Source organism: Sinocyclocheilus grahami, unplaced genomic scaffold (assembly GCF_001515645.1).
Source record: "Sinocyclocheilus grahami isolate Dianchi unplaced genomic scaffold, SAMN03320097.WGS_v1.1 scaffold154.1, whole genome shotgun sequence".
NCBI lineage: Eukaryota > Metazoa > Chordata > Actinopteri > Cypriniformes > Cyprinidae > Sinocyclocheilus > Sinocyclocheilus grahami.
The window spans coordinates 1,290,906-1,307,936 of NW_015505333.1; the positions used below are offsets into that span (position 1 = coordinate 1,290,906).

The following is a 17,031-nucleotide window of genomic DNA, read 5'->3' on the forward strand; positions in this document are numbered from 1 at the left end:
TGTTCCATGAAGACATTTTGTAAATTTCCTACCATAAATATATCAAAACTGAATTTTTGATTAGTAATATGCATTGCTAAGAACTCCATTTAGACAAATTTAAAGGCGATTTTCTCAATATTTAGATTTTTTTGCACCCTCAGATTCCAGATTTTCAAATTGTTGTATTTCAGCCAAATATTGTCCGATCTTAACAAACCATACATCAATGGACAGCTTATTTATTCAGCTTTTCAGCTTCAAAATTGACCCTTATGACTGGATTTTGTGGTCCAGGGTCACAATTGTTCCAAACTTGTATGAGTTTCTTCTGTTGAACAAGATTTGGAAGAATGTTGGTAACCAAACAGCTGCTGGTAGCCATTGACTTCCATAGTATGGAAAAAATACCAAAATTCGTTTGTTTACCAACATTCTTCAAAATATTCTTTTGTGTCCATCAGATGAAAGAAACTCTCACAGGTTCGGAACAACATGAAGGCGAGTAAATGACAAAATTTTTCATTTTTGGGTGAACTATCCCTTTAAATTACTGGGTCACAAGACACAAAACCTTACATTCTCGGTGTCCTTTTTGAAAGTTTGCACTGTTTTTTTTTTCCCTTTTTCGACAGAGCGTGTATGAAGGCATGGATAAGCAGGCTCAGAACACAGTGGGAAGCCAGCACTTGATGATGGCAGGCACTTGAATGTCATTTTCCTGTATGGATGAAGGTCTTGTAGGTCGAGCAGCCTTCATGACTCCATCTCGTCTCTGTCGAACACGGGGGGCTCGAAGCTGATCACCTCCTCATACGTGAGCTCTGTGGACAGACAGACTGTTAAAAGCGCAACTGTCACATCATGGAGAGGTTGGTCAATAAAATGTCATTTCCCTGCGAGATCTAGATGGTGCAGGCTTACGTTTCCACTCTTCGATGTCCAGTTCGCGACTCTCGAAGCTCTGGTCGTAGGGCTCTGCCTCGGGCTCGTCGTCCGGGTCGTGGTACTGGGAGAAGTACGGGTGCGCGAGAGCCTGTGATGCAGTTATCCGTTTATCTGTGTCCAGAACCAGCATCTTCTCCAGTAGGTCCACAGCTAGAACGGATAACATAGGACATAGACTCAAAAAGCAACATTCGGAATTATAAAATATAAAAGGCAGCTAAATATGCTCATATATATATATATATATATAAAAGAACAATTTACACTGAGAGAAAATAGTCACATTATGAAAACATGTTTTTTTTTTTTAAGATTGTGTACGGCCAACAAAAATACATCATCACTGCAATACTCTATTGATATTTTATATCTAATGCATTGACCTAACGGGTTAAAAAATGTGCAAATATTCTTTGGGTCGATTTCTGTTCTTCCATTAACATCAGATTTCTGCTGAAATGTTCATCTCGATCTTGTTCAGTGTTTTCCAGTGGACAATGTTAAACAAACACTGTGGCTTTGGTTTACTGCACAGAACATTATGTTAGAGCTTAAGCAGTCTGAACTCACTGCATGCCTGTGTTTAAAAAGAGTAGCGGTATATGCCTATAAGCACAGCCTTGCAGTGAACCGTAAGGACTGCAGTGGGCGGAAATGAGATCAGACGTGTTGCATACGAAAAGCAGGCAGAAGTTGGGAAAGAGGGATGTTGGGAGGGGTTTGGAAAATCAAAAACGACCCATTGCAAACAGAAAAGAGTCACATAGGGGAAACGTAGTCACTTGTTCCAGAGCGGCCCGGGTCTGGAGGATTTTCTGTGACATTCTACGGCCAGACGTGGACCATGGGGTTCAGAAGGGGTTCGTTCTCACCTCGTGGCTCGGCATGCTGCTTATTAGAGAGTCTGGCGGGGTTCCCGTCAGTCGCATTATCTGCTGAAGCTGGTTTATATCTTGGGGAACCCAGGTCAAGGGTTGTACGATAAAATACACTCACCAATAGGAGTGCTAAAACAGGAAAACAATGCGACCATCGTTGCGGCTTGATGCCGAGATTTAAGAAAGAGAAAAACAGGACAGGAAGAGGAGGAGAGGCAACACAAATGCACACTGTGTTAGATTAGACCCATGCATCCCATGTGAATCAATCTAGTGTTGAAAAAGACACAGGAAATGTAACAGGAAGTGTGAGGATTGAGAAAGCCATTGCTATGCACTCGTAAGCGTGGGCTGATTTTGCAAAATCATCTGCCATCATCATCTGACTTCAACTTACTATTTTAAGTAGGGATGTAACGATTAACCGCGAGTCGGTTGAAAATCGATTCAAATCGGTTGAGATGCTAAACAAATCGCGATTCAGTTAGGGGTAGGAGTTTATGTGAATGTAGAACTTACTGTCTTTAGAAAAGTTTAGATGGTATTTTTTCTTTTCATCTTGCCTCTGTATAATGCATATTAAAGTTCATAAGTGCAGCGCTGCTTTGTTTACAGCGGAAACACTTTAAGCGCCACCTACTGGCAGAGAGTGAATCTGCGTCTCATTCAGCTCGTCTGCTGTTTCGGTTTCATGCAGATATTTATGTATAGTTTCACAAAACTGAAGTCAAACCACTCGTTTGTTTCAAATTTCGAAATTATACAATCTAATTTAGATTAAAAACTGCTCATGTTGCATGTATGCAGTATCTTTGTTTGGATCATGATTAAATGTAATGTAAAATGCAGTGGTTGCCTCTAATTTTAAATTGAAAGAGCACAGACAAAGCCTTATATTGTTTATATGAAGAGATTAATTTTATTTGCGTTACTTATTTGATTTGGGGCTTGTTTTAAAATTTCAGTTTAGTTTTGTTATTTACATTTACATTTAATCGAATCGTGAGTGGAGTGAATGGTTACATCCTTAATTTTAAGGCGACTGCATAACTAGTAGTCCATGCCGGTGAATAAGGAAGGGGAAAAAATAATGTGATATGAGTATGAAGTGTGATCGGGGTGACTGAAGCAAGCAGAACTGATCACCAGGCCGTCATTGCGACACGGAGGGAGTCAAACTCAGGCAGGACAGAAAACTCACAGACTCTGAAGAGATTTTCGTCAAGAGCTCTGGCTCTGGGGTTCCGACGAGCATCAAGATAAGCTTCAACTGATCAATATCTTTAAGAGCAAAATAAAGGAAAATGCAGGGAATGGGGTGACTATGAAAGCAGGGATTGGGGGGGGGGGGAACAACAATAATAAAAGTAATCGTTTAACAAAAGAATAAAAACAGCACAGGAAAATGGGATAAAGGAAGAAATATAACGCAGTCATGATTGGTTCAAAGCCAACATGCATTCTGTAATAACAATGAATGGAGCTCACAGCACTTCTCAGGTTCCTCTATTGTTTTACTGAGTGAGTTGGCACAGCAGATGTAAGCTAGTACACTTAACAACAATAATAAAAGTAATCGTTTAACAAAAGAATAAAAACAGCACAGGAAAATAGGATAAAGGAAGAAATATAACGCAGTCATGATTGGTTCAAAGCCAACATGCATTCTGTAATAACAATGAATGGAGCTCACAGCACTTCTCAGGTTCCTCTATTGTTTTACTGAGTGAGTTGGCACAGCAGATGTAAGCTAGTACACTTACCTGACCGAAGTACACTTCCAGCAGACAAAATCTGAGTCAATGCAACAGCGTGTCAGGCAGATGTGTTCTGTACAACTGTACATGACACTGACCACATTTACATGCACATCATTTACAGATTATTCTGGTTTACAGATTATTCTTCATATTCTGGTTAAGATATTATTCTGATAACTCTTTCTCTATATATATATGAGATTCAGCAAGGATGCATTCAATTGATCAAAAGTGACTATAAAGACATTTATAATGTTATAAAGGAGTTCTATTTCCAAACGCTTTTCAACTTTTCAAAAATTATCACCAGTAAATGAGCAGCAAATCTGCATATTAGGATGATTTCTGAAGGATCATGTGACACTGAAGACTGGAGTAATGATGCTGAAAAATCAGCTTTGCATCACAGGAAAAAATTATATTTTAAAGTATATTAAAATAGAAAACTATTATTTTAAATGGTAATAACATTTCACAATATTACTGTTTTTACTGTAATTTTGATCAAATAAATGCAGCCTTGGTAAGCATTAGAGACTCATTTCAAAAACATTTTACATACAAACCTTTGAACGGTAGTGTATATAGATATATATTTAATATTTATATATTTTATTTAATATATAGTTAATTCCTATCTCCAAAAGTGTGTTTCATCAATTAATTTTTCAGAACCCTACAGTAATATCACCAAGAATTACCTTTCTTTGAGATATAACATATAAAAGTGATATATAATGTTCAGTTACGGAGGATATTCCGAAAATTAAAAAGTTTACATGATCCAAAATTCTGATGAATACATGCAGATTACTAGAAACCAAAATATTGGCTTATCCTAATTATAGTTAATGCATTTACATTAAGTTTACAACATTGGAATTTGCCTACATTATTGAAATATGGCTGCTTGCATAATCAGAATATGACCAAATTCTGATTTATATTGGAATATTCTCATGCACGTAAATGCAGTCAGTGAAAACTTGTGAATATGTTTAACAACTGAGTGTGACAGGCAGGTGTGAGCTACAGCAAAGTGGGCTAGTTCTACACACACGTCCAGATCCACACTGACTTCTGTTCAAATCGGACAAAGGTGGGTGTTAGCAAAAAGCGCGTACAATCATCAAAATGTAAGTGAAAAGCTGATGAAGGTAAAGGGGTATCACTGCATGAAGACTAAAAAGTGTTCGCAAGCAAGTAGATGAGAGATTGGGGTAGTTCATTCATGCAGTTAGAAACATGCATAAATGCAACAAATCAACATTCAGGTCATGCATGTGTGTGTGTGTGTGTGTGTGTTGATTTAAAGGGGTCATGAACTGAGAAATCAAATTTACCTTGATCTTTTGATATATAACAGGTCAATGTACTATAAAAACATCCTGTAAGTTTCAGAACTCAGAACTTTCTCGTTAGTTAAAAAACAGCTTTTATTGAAACCAAGCTGAGAAAATGACTCGTTTTGGAATGTGCCACTTTATGACGTAATAGTGTGGCTAAACACTGCCTCCGCAGGAGAAGATCAACACCTGCTTCTACATCACTGCCTTTTTAGCTCCGCCCACTGATACGCACTTGTAGTAGGAGGATACTAGAAAGACGCAAACACAAGTTTACTCCATCAACAGAACCATACAGATGACATTACAAGATTACAAGACACTGTGTAGTGTCAGTTGTGAAAAATAGTCTTTGAATTGCCTCCCTTGAGATCCTAACATTATTTTTTAAACAAGAAAGTATGATGCAGGCTTTTCAGAGAGACTGAGAGTATTTCTTATCTTATCATTTTAATTGTATTGTCATAATTATAAACACTAGTTTGTAGCGCCAATAGTTTTACCGTTAACCGTAATTTATTGCCCCTCAAGTGATTTACCTATTACGCAAAGTCTTGCACATTCAGAGACAATAGGTTACTTCTGGATTGCAAAATAAGGTGAATATAAGACTGCTTGATGTCAAAAACATCATGTTTAAGTAAACACAATGCATTGCATATAAGAATGATATGGTTTGGAATTACATGAGGGTGAGTAAATGATTGACAGTTTTATTCCTGGCCAAACTAATTATGTTGTAGGGACACACAGTGCATTTGTGAATGTGCCACCTATAATTTAAACACAAACTGAGTTTTAACTAATATTGTATTCATTCTTGCAATTCTGCACCCAAAAATTCTACACCCAATTTGCAGATATTATCATACGCACACAGAAAGTAGGTAAATGCACACAGAAAGTAGATAATCTGCATGTTTAGGCAACCAAATAACTACTTTATCCTAATCTATTCTTTCGCAGACTTCCTTGAAATGCAGATCACATTTCCTCTCTCGAAAGGCCAGGACTCCATTTAATGTGGACTGAATGTGTTGGATTTTTCACAGGGGGCTTGACTCGACCTCACACACTAGAACAGAAGCAGCAAAGCATTAAAATTCCCAGAGTGGCACGCGCTGTGCTAGAATCTTTGTCCTTTAAGACTGAGCAAAGTTCATGTTTTTTGTCAACAGGACCATCAGGCAAGTGTGACTCACTGGGAGGCAGTGGGCCGACACTAGCTGACTCATTCCCCTCGGGATCGCTGCCTCTCTATGAATTAGATTTGGCTGATACGCGTAAGTGTTTTTCTTCACACTTGCAGAGAGGGAGGTAGGGAGGGCTTGGGCAATGCATGCCAAAAAATGTCACACGACTAAAGGTTGTTTCCAGAAAGAGAGATTTGGGTCAGGGGGTGAATGAAGGGGAAAGGATACGATCAGTGCCGGGAAACAAGGTCCGTCCTGTGAGGAGCTCAGCCATTATGCAGCCCACCGACCAGATGTCCACTACAACACAAAACAAAAACCCTCTTCTCATTCGCTGAAACAACATACATTCTGTTAAAGACAAAATGAGATTAACTCTCTTAACAAATGTCCTAAATCTTACTGTGTAGAATTCATCAGTGCTGTTATTCTAATGAAAAAAAAATTGTTTTATATTTCATCAAGTAGGAAACAACTGACTGGAATATTGAATTACTGAAAATATGTAAATCTGTGGTGAATCAGCTGCAATGTGGATTCATTTTCAACTATTCAGTGGCACGGAGTTTTTAATTATCTTTTATTTTTATATTTTCAGTTTTTGTTTTAATTTAAGTTTAAGTGTAAATAATTATAAAAAAAATGTATGTGCTTTTCATTATATATATTGGTGCTGTCAAACGATTAATCGCATCCAAAATAAAATTTTTTTGTTTACATAATATGTGTGTGTGTACTGTGTATATTTATTATGTATATATAAATACACACACACACACATACATTATATATTTTGAAAATATTTACATGTATATATATTTATATTCATATAATTTATATTATATATATACATTTAATATATAAACATAACATATTTTTCTTAAATATATGCATGCATGTGTGTGTATTTATATACACATAATAAATATACACAGTACACACACATATATTATGTAAACAAAAACTTTTATTTTGGATGCGATTAATCGTTTGACAGCACCAATATATATATATATATACACATTTTTTATTTCAGTTTTAGTTTGTAATTTTAACATTTCCATGGCAAAATGTCTCATTTTCACAAGTTTCGCAAAGTTAGCACAAAGTTTTGCATCAAATACTTATAATTTATGTAGAAGCTTTATTTCAATTACTGAAATTAGTTTTTAATGTTTTTGTTTACAACAACCACACCAATTGTGACAAGATAATTATTCCACTTATATTAATATAAAGACAAATATTTATAAAAAATTCCAAGTTTTCATCCAAAAAAACAGAACCCATTAACTCAAACTTAAATTTTAACTAGTCAAAAAGAATATAATGAGGTGATAACGATCAACAAACATGGAACACAATTCAGAGCTGTGCAGAAAATCAATAAATACGTGTCAGCCAATCAAAATGAAGAAATTTAACAATAAGAATTAAGCCAATGAAAATAAATGTAAAAAACAATATTGTGGTATTAAGTATAAGCATTTTTGCTAATGTGACCAAGACCCCGTGGATGGAGAAAAATAATACCAATCAATAACATTTTACTTTTAAACATCCAATAACAACTTTTAGACATCCAATCATATCCTCACAGATAATCTTAGATCCCATCCTACAATAGGTGAATATTCTTTTATTCAGTTTTGAATGCTATTCCATGTTGCCTTCAGTTAGAAAATGTAAAAATTACATATAAACAAAAGCTGTTTTTATTCATCAATACATAAGTGAGAATTCTGGGTAATCCTGACCTGTCATGTTGTAGTGCATCCAATTGAGCATGATCTCTGGGGCACGGTACCATCGGGTGGCAACGTATCCCGTCATCTCATCGTCAGTCAGCCGGGCCAGTCCAAAGTCCAGAATCTGAGCACAGATAGCAGATCAAGCATTAGCCATAAACTAGACTTATCAGCGCTCAATCTGTGATTATAAACCTACTGTTGGTCAACAGTGCATAATAATAACAGATGTGACCGTGTAAAAGCAACAGATGATGATGATGATGGCAGAGCTCTTGGCAATCAGAGCAAGCTTAGATTACCATGCTCTCACCTTAAGTTCACAGTCTTCATTTACAGCCAAGTTACTGGGTTTAAGATCCTGTATGATAGGAAAAGATGAGCAGAGAGAAGGTGTAAGTGAGAATCACTCCATGTATTGCTACAAATGGCTTTCATGAACTAATAAAAGTCATCCTGGGAGCTGAAATCAGGTCACGGCAGAAATAACCTTCATTATAAACCATAAAGGTGTTTACACAAGCAGTGATGCAGATGAAACCCTAAAACCTGTTTACCTGTGGAAAACCGGCAACAAAACTCACATTCTGGACTAATGAGAAAAAAAAAAAAAAAATTGTACTGACAGCTATACGTTTCAATCAAATCTGTCTAAAGTTATCACTTGCCTTTCCATCCCTACACATCTTAAAGGAACAGTTCACCAAAAATGAAAAATTGCTTAAAATGTACTCAACCTCAGGCCATGCAAGATGTAGATGAGTTTGTTTCTTCATCAGAACAGATTTGGAGAAATGTAGCATTACATCACTTGCTCACCAATGGATGCTCTGCAGTGAATGGGTGCCGTCAGAATGAGAGCTGATAAAAACATCACAATAATCCACACCACTCCAGTCCGTCAATTAACATCTTGTGAAGGGAAAAGCTGTGTTTGTAAGAAACAAATAAGACGTTTTTAACTTTAAACCATTGCTTCCAGCTAAAATATGAGTCCTCTATCTATAATATTGCTTTCTCCAGTGAAAAAGTAATCTCTTCTGAATCAGGAGAGTAATCTGCACAGATCAAGCAACGTTTACAAGCAAAAACAGTCCAAAACAGTGTCAGTGGATTTTGATGTGAGAGGACAACAGGAGATGGACTTTTTCACTGGAGGAAGCATTATTATGGATTATGGACTGGTATTTTGGCCAGAGTTAAAATGTCTAATGCTAAGTTTGTTTCTTACAAACATGCAGCTTTTGGCTTCACAAATCATTAATTAATGGACTGGAGTGGTGTGGAATACTTGTGGATTATTGTGATGTTTTTACCAGCTGTTTCATTCTGACGGCACCCATTCACTGCAGAGGATCCATTGGTGAGCAAGTGATGTACTGCTACATTTCTCAAAATCTGTTCCAATGAAGAAACAAACTCATCTACATATTAGATGGCCTGAGGGCGAGTCATTTTTCAGCAAATTTTCATTTTTTTGGGAGAACTATTCTTTCTATATAGTGATTAAGCCAGAAATTGAATAAATTAATCTCTGAAGTGAATTTATAAAGTAGGATCTCTGTAGTTTTTCCCAGATATTTTATTAATTATATAATGTCCATAAACTTTAATATTTAATAAAATACCTGGAAAATAAAATATATATTTTTTTAGCTTCCAAAATATGACTCTAAAACAACACTAGAGACTATTTAAAAAGTAATACCCTCACATTGCTCATAAATAAATGAAGTAATGAACAGAAAGTGTGGTCTACTCACTCTGTGGATGATGTCTGCTGAGTGAATATACTGCAGAGAGAAAGACAGATGAACTCACTTCAGTCAAATACAGAGATCAATGAGAACCAATTACCTGCAGGCTAAACGTCTGAGCGAAGCACACTTTAGATCAACACATTACACCAAAACAGTCCTTCATACTCTAGTTCATTCTCCTAAGTACTATGAACACGACACATTATCTTTTAAATTAACACCAGAGAGAGTGAATGATGAAGAGCAGCGTTAAAGGGAAAAAAAGGTTAAAGTCATGATGTAGCGGAAGTAGCGACAGAACTTTTCTCCTGTGTTGCGACGTACAGTACATCTGAGTGAAACAGATTATTGAAAAACAGTAGGGTAGTAACGTGGTTCTGTCCATTAGGGATGGGCATTTTTCAAAAATATTATATTTGAATATTTGGGATCATAAAAAATGAATATTCAAATATTCGTTTATTTAAATAACGTTTAACAAAAAAAGACGTTATTTTTTAATAATCAAGTTTTTGTCACCATTTCTGAACAAGCTTTTATTTATACAGTGGGTACGGAAAGTATTCAGACCCCCTTAAATTTTTCACTCTTTAACTCGTGATTAATCGCAACTTAATCGCACATTTTTATCTGTTCTAAATGTACCGTAAATTAATACTTTTCACGTTTTTAATACTCTAATCATCATGGGCATGGACAAATATGGATGCTTTACACAAATGTATGTTTATTATTAGTGAAATCATACTCAACAGAGCATAAAGAATTCAGATACAGGTTTTCACAAAAACAAACGTTTTTTAAACCATTTTTAAGAAACTGAAACAAAAGTCAAAAGTATCAATTATTATATTAATTTAAACAATTATCATCAATTAATTATTATATTAATTAAATAACATAACTATATATAACATAACTTTACTGGCTTAATTATTTAAATTGTTATAATGCATTATCTTCTTATCGATCTACCAGTTCACATTTACAACTCTGTGTGTTTGCTGCATAAAAACATGGGTGGATGTTCGCATCGGTCTGAACAAAAACAGCAGACGGGCTTATTGAAAATGCTAATTCATTCTCTGCCAGCAGATGGCGCTGTCGGAATGGCAGAAATATAGCCGTTCTGTAAACAAAGCAGCGCTGACTTTGAAATGTGCAGCTCTCATATTTATTCAATGAAATCATCGCCTTTTGAAGTTAAATCGTCACATTAAGCCTTATCGCAATTCTTGTCTTTCCCTCCCCAAATTTAAAACCTCCTGGAACCATAATTAAGATTTTCTTGTACCATTTAAGACTTTTTATGGCCTTAAATATGATACAACTAAATTTAAGACCTCTTAAGACTTAAGGACCCGTGGCAACCCTGAAACAGAAAATGTGTGCTGCATTAATCGCGCGTTAATAAAATTAGTGCCGTTAAAAATTTATTTGCGTTAATGCTTTATTAATGCATGAGAACTGAAAAAATAAAGCAGACCGTGCCAATTACAGTACAAAATGTACATACACGTACAAATTTACTAGCCAATGGCGATCATATTACAAAGGTGTGCGTAGAGGGTTGTTCAGTAAGATCATTTTGATCAAAGTAATTCCAAACTTCACAAGTCAGATGACTACATTCTGTGATCAAATACAATCAACTTGTTAACACGCTCCACAGCGCCACCCAGTGCATTTAGTTATAACTGACTTCTAGTTTGTGTGCTTAGGATTTATCATGGATTCTCTGCATTTACGGCCAGCAAAGCAACACGTAGAAAACTCGAATGGTGTTTTTATTTTTCAAATAATAATTACAGATCGAATATTTGACTATTTGTGCACACCCCTACTGTCCATCGGTTGATTGGATGGAGGCAGATCTTAATACAAGCTTTCAGTATGTATGTATAAATATTCCTTTCAGCTCCCATTACATTTAGCAATTACAACAAAGTAAAAATGAAAACAGTGGGTGGGGCCTAACCTTCAATCCTCGTAGGATCTGATAAATGAGGAACTGGACGTGATCATCTGTCAGCTTCTGGCACTTGACGATATTGTTGAGGTCTGCTCCCATGAGGTGGGTCACCAGATACCTGTTAAACAAAGTCGTCATGACACAGCAACTTCACAGATGGAAGCTTCACTGTTACCCTGAATTAACTTTTTCAGAAGTAAACTAAAGCTTTGAAGGACAGCAGAATTTATACTCAAGCAATCATTATAACCACACAACTGGGATATAAAATTCATTGCATTAGTACAGCATTAACTTAAAACTGTTTAGTGTGTCTCGTAGCATTAGGTCCCGAAGTCGCCACAGAGCAGCCAAAGGGTAAAAGGGGTGGGGATTAGAATAAAAAAATCGATTTCTCAATTTGAATTGATCTTCATTTTGAGGAACCAAGATTTTAGTCTAAGCTATTTTCAGTCGAGTGAACAAAACTTCATGCCTACCATCCACTAACAGAAATACAGCTGTGTGCTTTGTTACTTTTGATTTGACAAATTCTGAGCTTTCAAATTCAGTCAATTTTATAATGAAATTCAAACATTAAATGTGGAATTTGATGCTTTTTAATGTGGCGTGACAAGACTGCTGTAGTCGCCTCAGTTCAAGCGGCACGTGAACCGATCATCTCCTCCTTTTTACTACTAGTTACAGCACTAAATAAACATGAATGAACTTCAGAGGGTATGCAACTCAAAGAAACAGTACAACTTACTGAAATGGATCATGTCTCATGTAATTGCTCAATCAGTGTTTCAATTGTGAAAAGATGTCAATAAAACAGCTTGTAAACAGTGTGACAATGTTATATTTACCTCAAAATGCTCCTCTCAAGAGTGATTTTTGTCTCGTTGACTATCGTTTTTACCGTCATTGAATGGCTTTCCTGAGGTAAATGTAATGTCACGTGACACATTGTTTGCAAGCTGTTTTATTGACGTCTTTCTGTAGTTGAAACACTGATTGCACAATTACATGAGACATGAAACGTGATTTTTTTCCTTCTTTTTTTGTGCTTATTATTTTCCTGATTTCGGCCCTGATTTTTGGTTGCCGAATTCTTGGTGCATCACTACTTTATACCATTAAAAAGTTGATAGGGAAAAAAAACTGTCTAATGTGCGATTTAAATGTTTAAATACAACTTTTTATTTTGAGAGTTGATAATATAATTTTTGTTTTTTGGCTAAATGAAAACTTCAAATTCTGGTCTAAATTTTTAATTCTGGTCATTTCAGTGGATCACTAGTCTTGATTGACATCCAGCACAACCAATCAAGCTTGTTGGCGCACAGATGGGAACAGTGGAATGCGTCTGGTGCAGAGCCAGCTGGGCACAGGCGGCCTACTGGAAGCTCTGCTGAGTGGTGAAAGGAATCCAAGCGGCACTTGTCTGACCCGGCCACGAGCGCTATCATTAACCTTAACAATCATGAGCGCTTTGCTGCTCTGCACTCTCGCAACACTCGAGGCAAACATGCTCGGTGAAGCAACCTTATGGTAGTGAAAATGCCTTCCATTAAAGGCGAGCACTTCGTCAGAGAGGTTTGCATAGTAGATACTAAAGTATATGGATGCATGCAGTTCAGAAATATCTCTTGCCAAACGTGCTCCTCCCTCTTGCCCCGAGCTCTGCTCTCCCACTCATTCTCCATGAGATTTTGGGGCCGGGGTATTTATAGGAATATTATAGTATTCTTAGCTCTTGTTTCCATGCATCTTGCAGTGCTTGTGTGTAGAAATTCCAGCTCCTGTTTCCAGCTCTCTGCAGCCAAACACAACTCACACTGGAGCTCTTGTTCCTGGGAATCGCTCCTACAAGTCATGACCTCAAACGGCTCTCACCCATTTAAATGAACTATACTGAGACTGGGCTCACATTTGGACAGCAAATGAGAGCAGTCCTTAAAGAACCCATGAAATAAAAATGGGACTTTTATGTCTATTAGCTACGATGGATCTATATGATAGCAGTTTTGCGTCAATGACACAGATTTTACATTGGACTTTTACGGAGTAAAAGAGGGTGTCACACCCAGAATCGTCCACGTTTCACGCTGTTCAAACCTGACTCTGTGGTTAGTAGTCAAGGGAAGTCAGGTTTCAAAATTTCACTTCGCATTTGTAAATCACTGCCAAATGTACTCTACAAAGTGGGATTTAGGTGCCTTCACGCAGACTGCTTAATGCTGCTCAGGGGTGGAAAAATTTATTTATTTAGTAATTACAACTCGCATAACGTAATCTGGCTTTTACGCTGTGTCTTTACAAAATTTTAAGCAGGCACAGAGCAGCCTTAGCACAGCTCTTAGGTGTTATTTAGTGACATTTAGGTGTCTTTACCCTTCACACAGACTGTTTAATACTGCTTAGAGGTGGCATAAATGCATTTACACAATAATTACAAGTGGCATAATTTAATCTGGCTTTTATGCTGCATTACATCTTTACACATTTTTGAGCAGGCACAGAGCAGCATTAACTCAGCTCTGAAAAGATAGTTCTTTGGTTGATTTTCTGATTGGAATCTTATTTATAACCTCTTATTATGAGGTTTATAACATTGAATGGTCCAATACAATACAAGTGCACAATTGCAATGATTGCATTTTTTCAATCTAATTGCAGATATTGTTGAGAGCTTTAATAAACATAGCTTAAAATATATTGCGAACACAACATTTCGGTATAATATAACGGTATGTTTTTTTAGAAGTCAGACCACCATAAAAATTATATGTGACATTGAAGAATTTAAGAAATGTACATTCTACACATTCCAGCATTCACAACAAAAATAACATATTAGAGTTATCCTAACTAAATTATCATATAAAATGTTGAACTCCAAAAATGAAACTGAAGTTTGAAAAAATATTATTGTATTCAAAATTATAGTCATTATATTATTTACTAATGATAATTAATCATGATATATTCTACCCCAGGATTATACATGTTTGCAAAGTCTTCTTCTTAAGGTATATGTGTGCATTAAGCTTACAATGCAAGTAACATGTACAAAAGAGATAATTATAATTATTAGTAAGACCATTTATCACCCAAAATTTCATAACTGCAACAGCTCATATGAAACTATTGCCAAGGCAACCAATTTTTTTCTATAATTCCCTGAATGTGCTCTTATTCTATTTTGTATGTGTTAATTGTTTTAAGAGGCAGTTATATTATAAGGCAATAACATTTTGAAGGTTATTGCATATGTGCCTATGAGGAAATTATGCTGAGCGGATGAATCCGTGTTGCCATGGTAACTACGGATATTCCCAACACGTGTGCAGCCACGATGTTCCTCACCCCTCCCAGAGCAGAACTCGACAGGTGCTGCTTTTCGATTATCGCACTGACAGCTGGATGCAAGGCACTTGAACGTAACCGGGTTTAACCGGTCCTTCACCACACAGTGGGCACACACCGCACAATCAGGACTATGTCTAATTAAGATTTTATTGAGTAATGCAGGGTTGTGCACTGGAGACACCTACACTTTGAATAATTACCGCACGCTACTGAGGTGTGGCAGCTACGCCAGAGTAATTACTGGAGTGTGCCACTACATATCAGCTGTTACTCTGTTTCTCAGTATGGCTCAGAAACCACAGACATGCAACCCATAATACAACATGCAACCTTTTACAACAACATTTCCTAGAAGAACGTTTTTGATGCAGGGATGAAAACAGATAAGTTGACAATCTGGGAACTTAAGTCAGACCACCTTCTAGAAATAAACCAAATACTCACACGTCATTGAATCCTGATAGACAGGTAGCGGGCGTGAAAACATCTAGTAGACCAATTACCTGCAACAAAGACAAGTGTCATAGAAAATTAGTCTGAAACATGACAACATTATAAGGTTAAGGTCAAATCATTTAAAGTCTAAACTGTTTTTGTTCAATTCCTTGAGTGTGCACCAGAGTTATTTTAGTTAACTAAAACTTAAACCAAACAATAAAAATTTAAAAAAAAAAATGTACTTGAAATTATGGAAGCCCATTTCCGCCACTGAATAAAAAATAAAGCAAAGTAACTGTGACTTTTTATATCGCAATTCTGACTTTTTCTCACGATTGTGAGATATAAACTCGCAATTGTAAGAAAATAGTATTTTTTCCCCACAGAATTGGACTTTAGTTTATATCACACAATTCTGACTTCAGAACTCGCAACTGCGAGAAAAAGTCAGAATTGCGAGATGTAAACTCACAACTGCGAGAAAAAGTCAGAATTGCGAGATGTAAACTCGCAACTGCGAGAAAAAAAGTCAGAATTGTGACATAAAAAGTCACAATAACTTTTTTCTTTTTTAATCAGTGGTGGAAATGGGCTTCCATATGAAAAAAAAAAGTTACCTGAAATAGAAAAAAAAAGCAAACGAATAAAATACTTTAATTCAGCTAGTTCTCAAGGAAACATTTCCCATTTTCATTTAGTTTAACGATGTAATAAAATAACTAAAACTAATAATGAAATAAACTATACAGACATTATAAATAAAAAACTAAATATTAACAATTAAAAAATTTAATAAAAACAGAAAATAAAAAAAATTGAAACTTCAAACTAAGGATGTCCAAATCAGGTTTTTAGATACTTGTATTTTCTGAACGCTTATTGCACACTTCAAATACATTAAAGTTAAAAAGTTATTAAAATCAATCCAGTTTATACAGAGATGTGCAGAGAGTTTCTCAGGGACAGAGGCTCAAATGTAAAAATTATATATATGTAATCTCTAAGTATATAACAATATGATATCTATTGAACTTCAAATATAAAAATAACAATTACTACAGTAATTATATATATATATATATATATATATATATATATATATATATAAAAAGTGGAGTAAAGGTTAGAAAGTATGAAGCTAGCGAATGCCAGAATGCCAGTCAAGTTCGAAGCAAGACACAACCCATAGCAACGCATTATGACAACGACATCTCAGATAGATAACAATAAACTGTAAATAAACAATTTTCAAGTGAATTGTTACAAAAGTGTTCATCAAATACGTTAAACACAAAATCCCGCGATTAGAATATTCGATACCGATCAGTAAAAAAAAAAAGCTAATTCGGCCCTGAGATCGGCTCGGGACATCCCGAATTCAAACTATTAATAAAATCTATAAAAGTATCTCATTGTTAATAAAATAACACTGATGTACAATTCTGCACTTTAAACACATGTACAAGAAAATAAGCTGTACTTGTACATCATCTGTCATGACTGCCGTTGTTTTCTTGATGTTGGTGAGCATGCGGCCCACTGCGGTTCATCTCAGAGGAAACGGCACACAGAGTGAGATGTGTTGCATCCTCTGTGAAACTCTCATTTAGATTTTGTGTGGGCATTACCTTTATCTCTCTCTCTCTCGCTGCAAG

At 35.9% G+C, this 17,031-nt stretch overlaps 1 protein-coding gene across 1 annotated transcript; it reads right to left on the reverse strand.

Moving 5' to 3' along the window:
• Window positions 1-361: 361 nt before the first annotated feature.
• Window positions 362-16,907, reverse strand: LOC107592575 (mitogen-activated protein kinase 14B-like). The gene is made up of 10 exons (XM_016282104.1): window positions 16,857-16,907; window positions 15,383-15,441; window positions 11,591-11,702; window positions 9,616-9,645; window positions 8,166-8,213; window positions 7,862-7,976; window positions 6,333-6,404; window positions 1,782-1,879; window positions 904-1,144; window positions 362-803 (listed from the first exon to the last, which is right to left on the reverse strand). Exons 1-10 carry the CDS (start codon window positions 16,905-16,907, stop codon window positions 736-738), a joined length of 894 nt encoding a protein of 297 aa, XP_016137590.1. The 3' UTR covers window positions 362-735.
• Between the last annotated feature and the right edge of the window lie 124 nt (window positions 16,908-17,031).

Bases quoted from the DNA above. Each gene is read 5' to 3' on its own strand.
- LOC107592575 (XM_016282104.1), bottom strand. From the start codon at position 16,907: ATGCTCACCAACATCAAGAAAACAACGGCAGTCATGACAGATGATGTA. The intron at 15,442-16,856 runs GTACAGCTTATT...TCTTTGTTGCAG, and splicing joins TCATGACAGATGATGTACAA to GTAATTGGTCTACTAGATGT. The intron at 8,214-9,615 runs GTGAGTAGACCA...CCTATCATACAG, and splicing joins CAGCAGACATCATCCACAGA to GATCTTAAACCCAGTAACTT.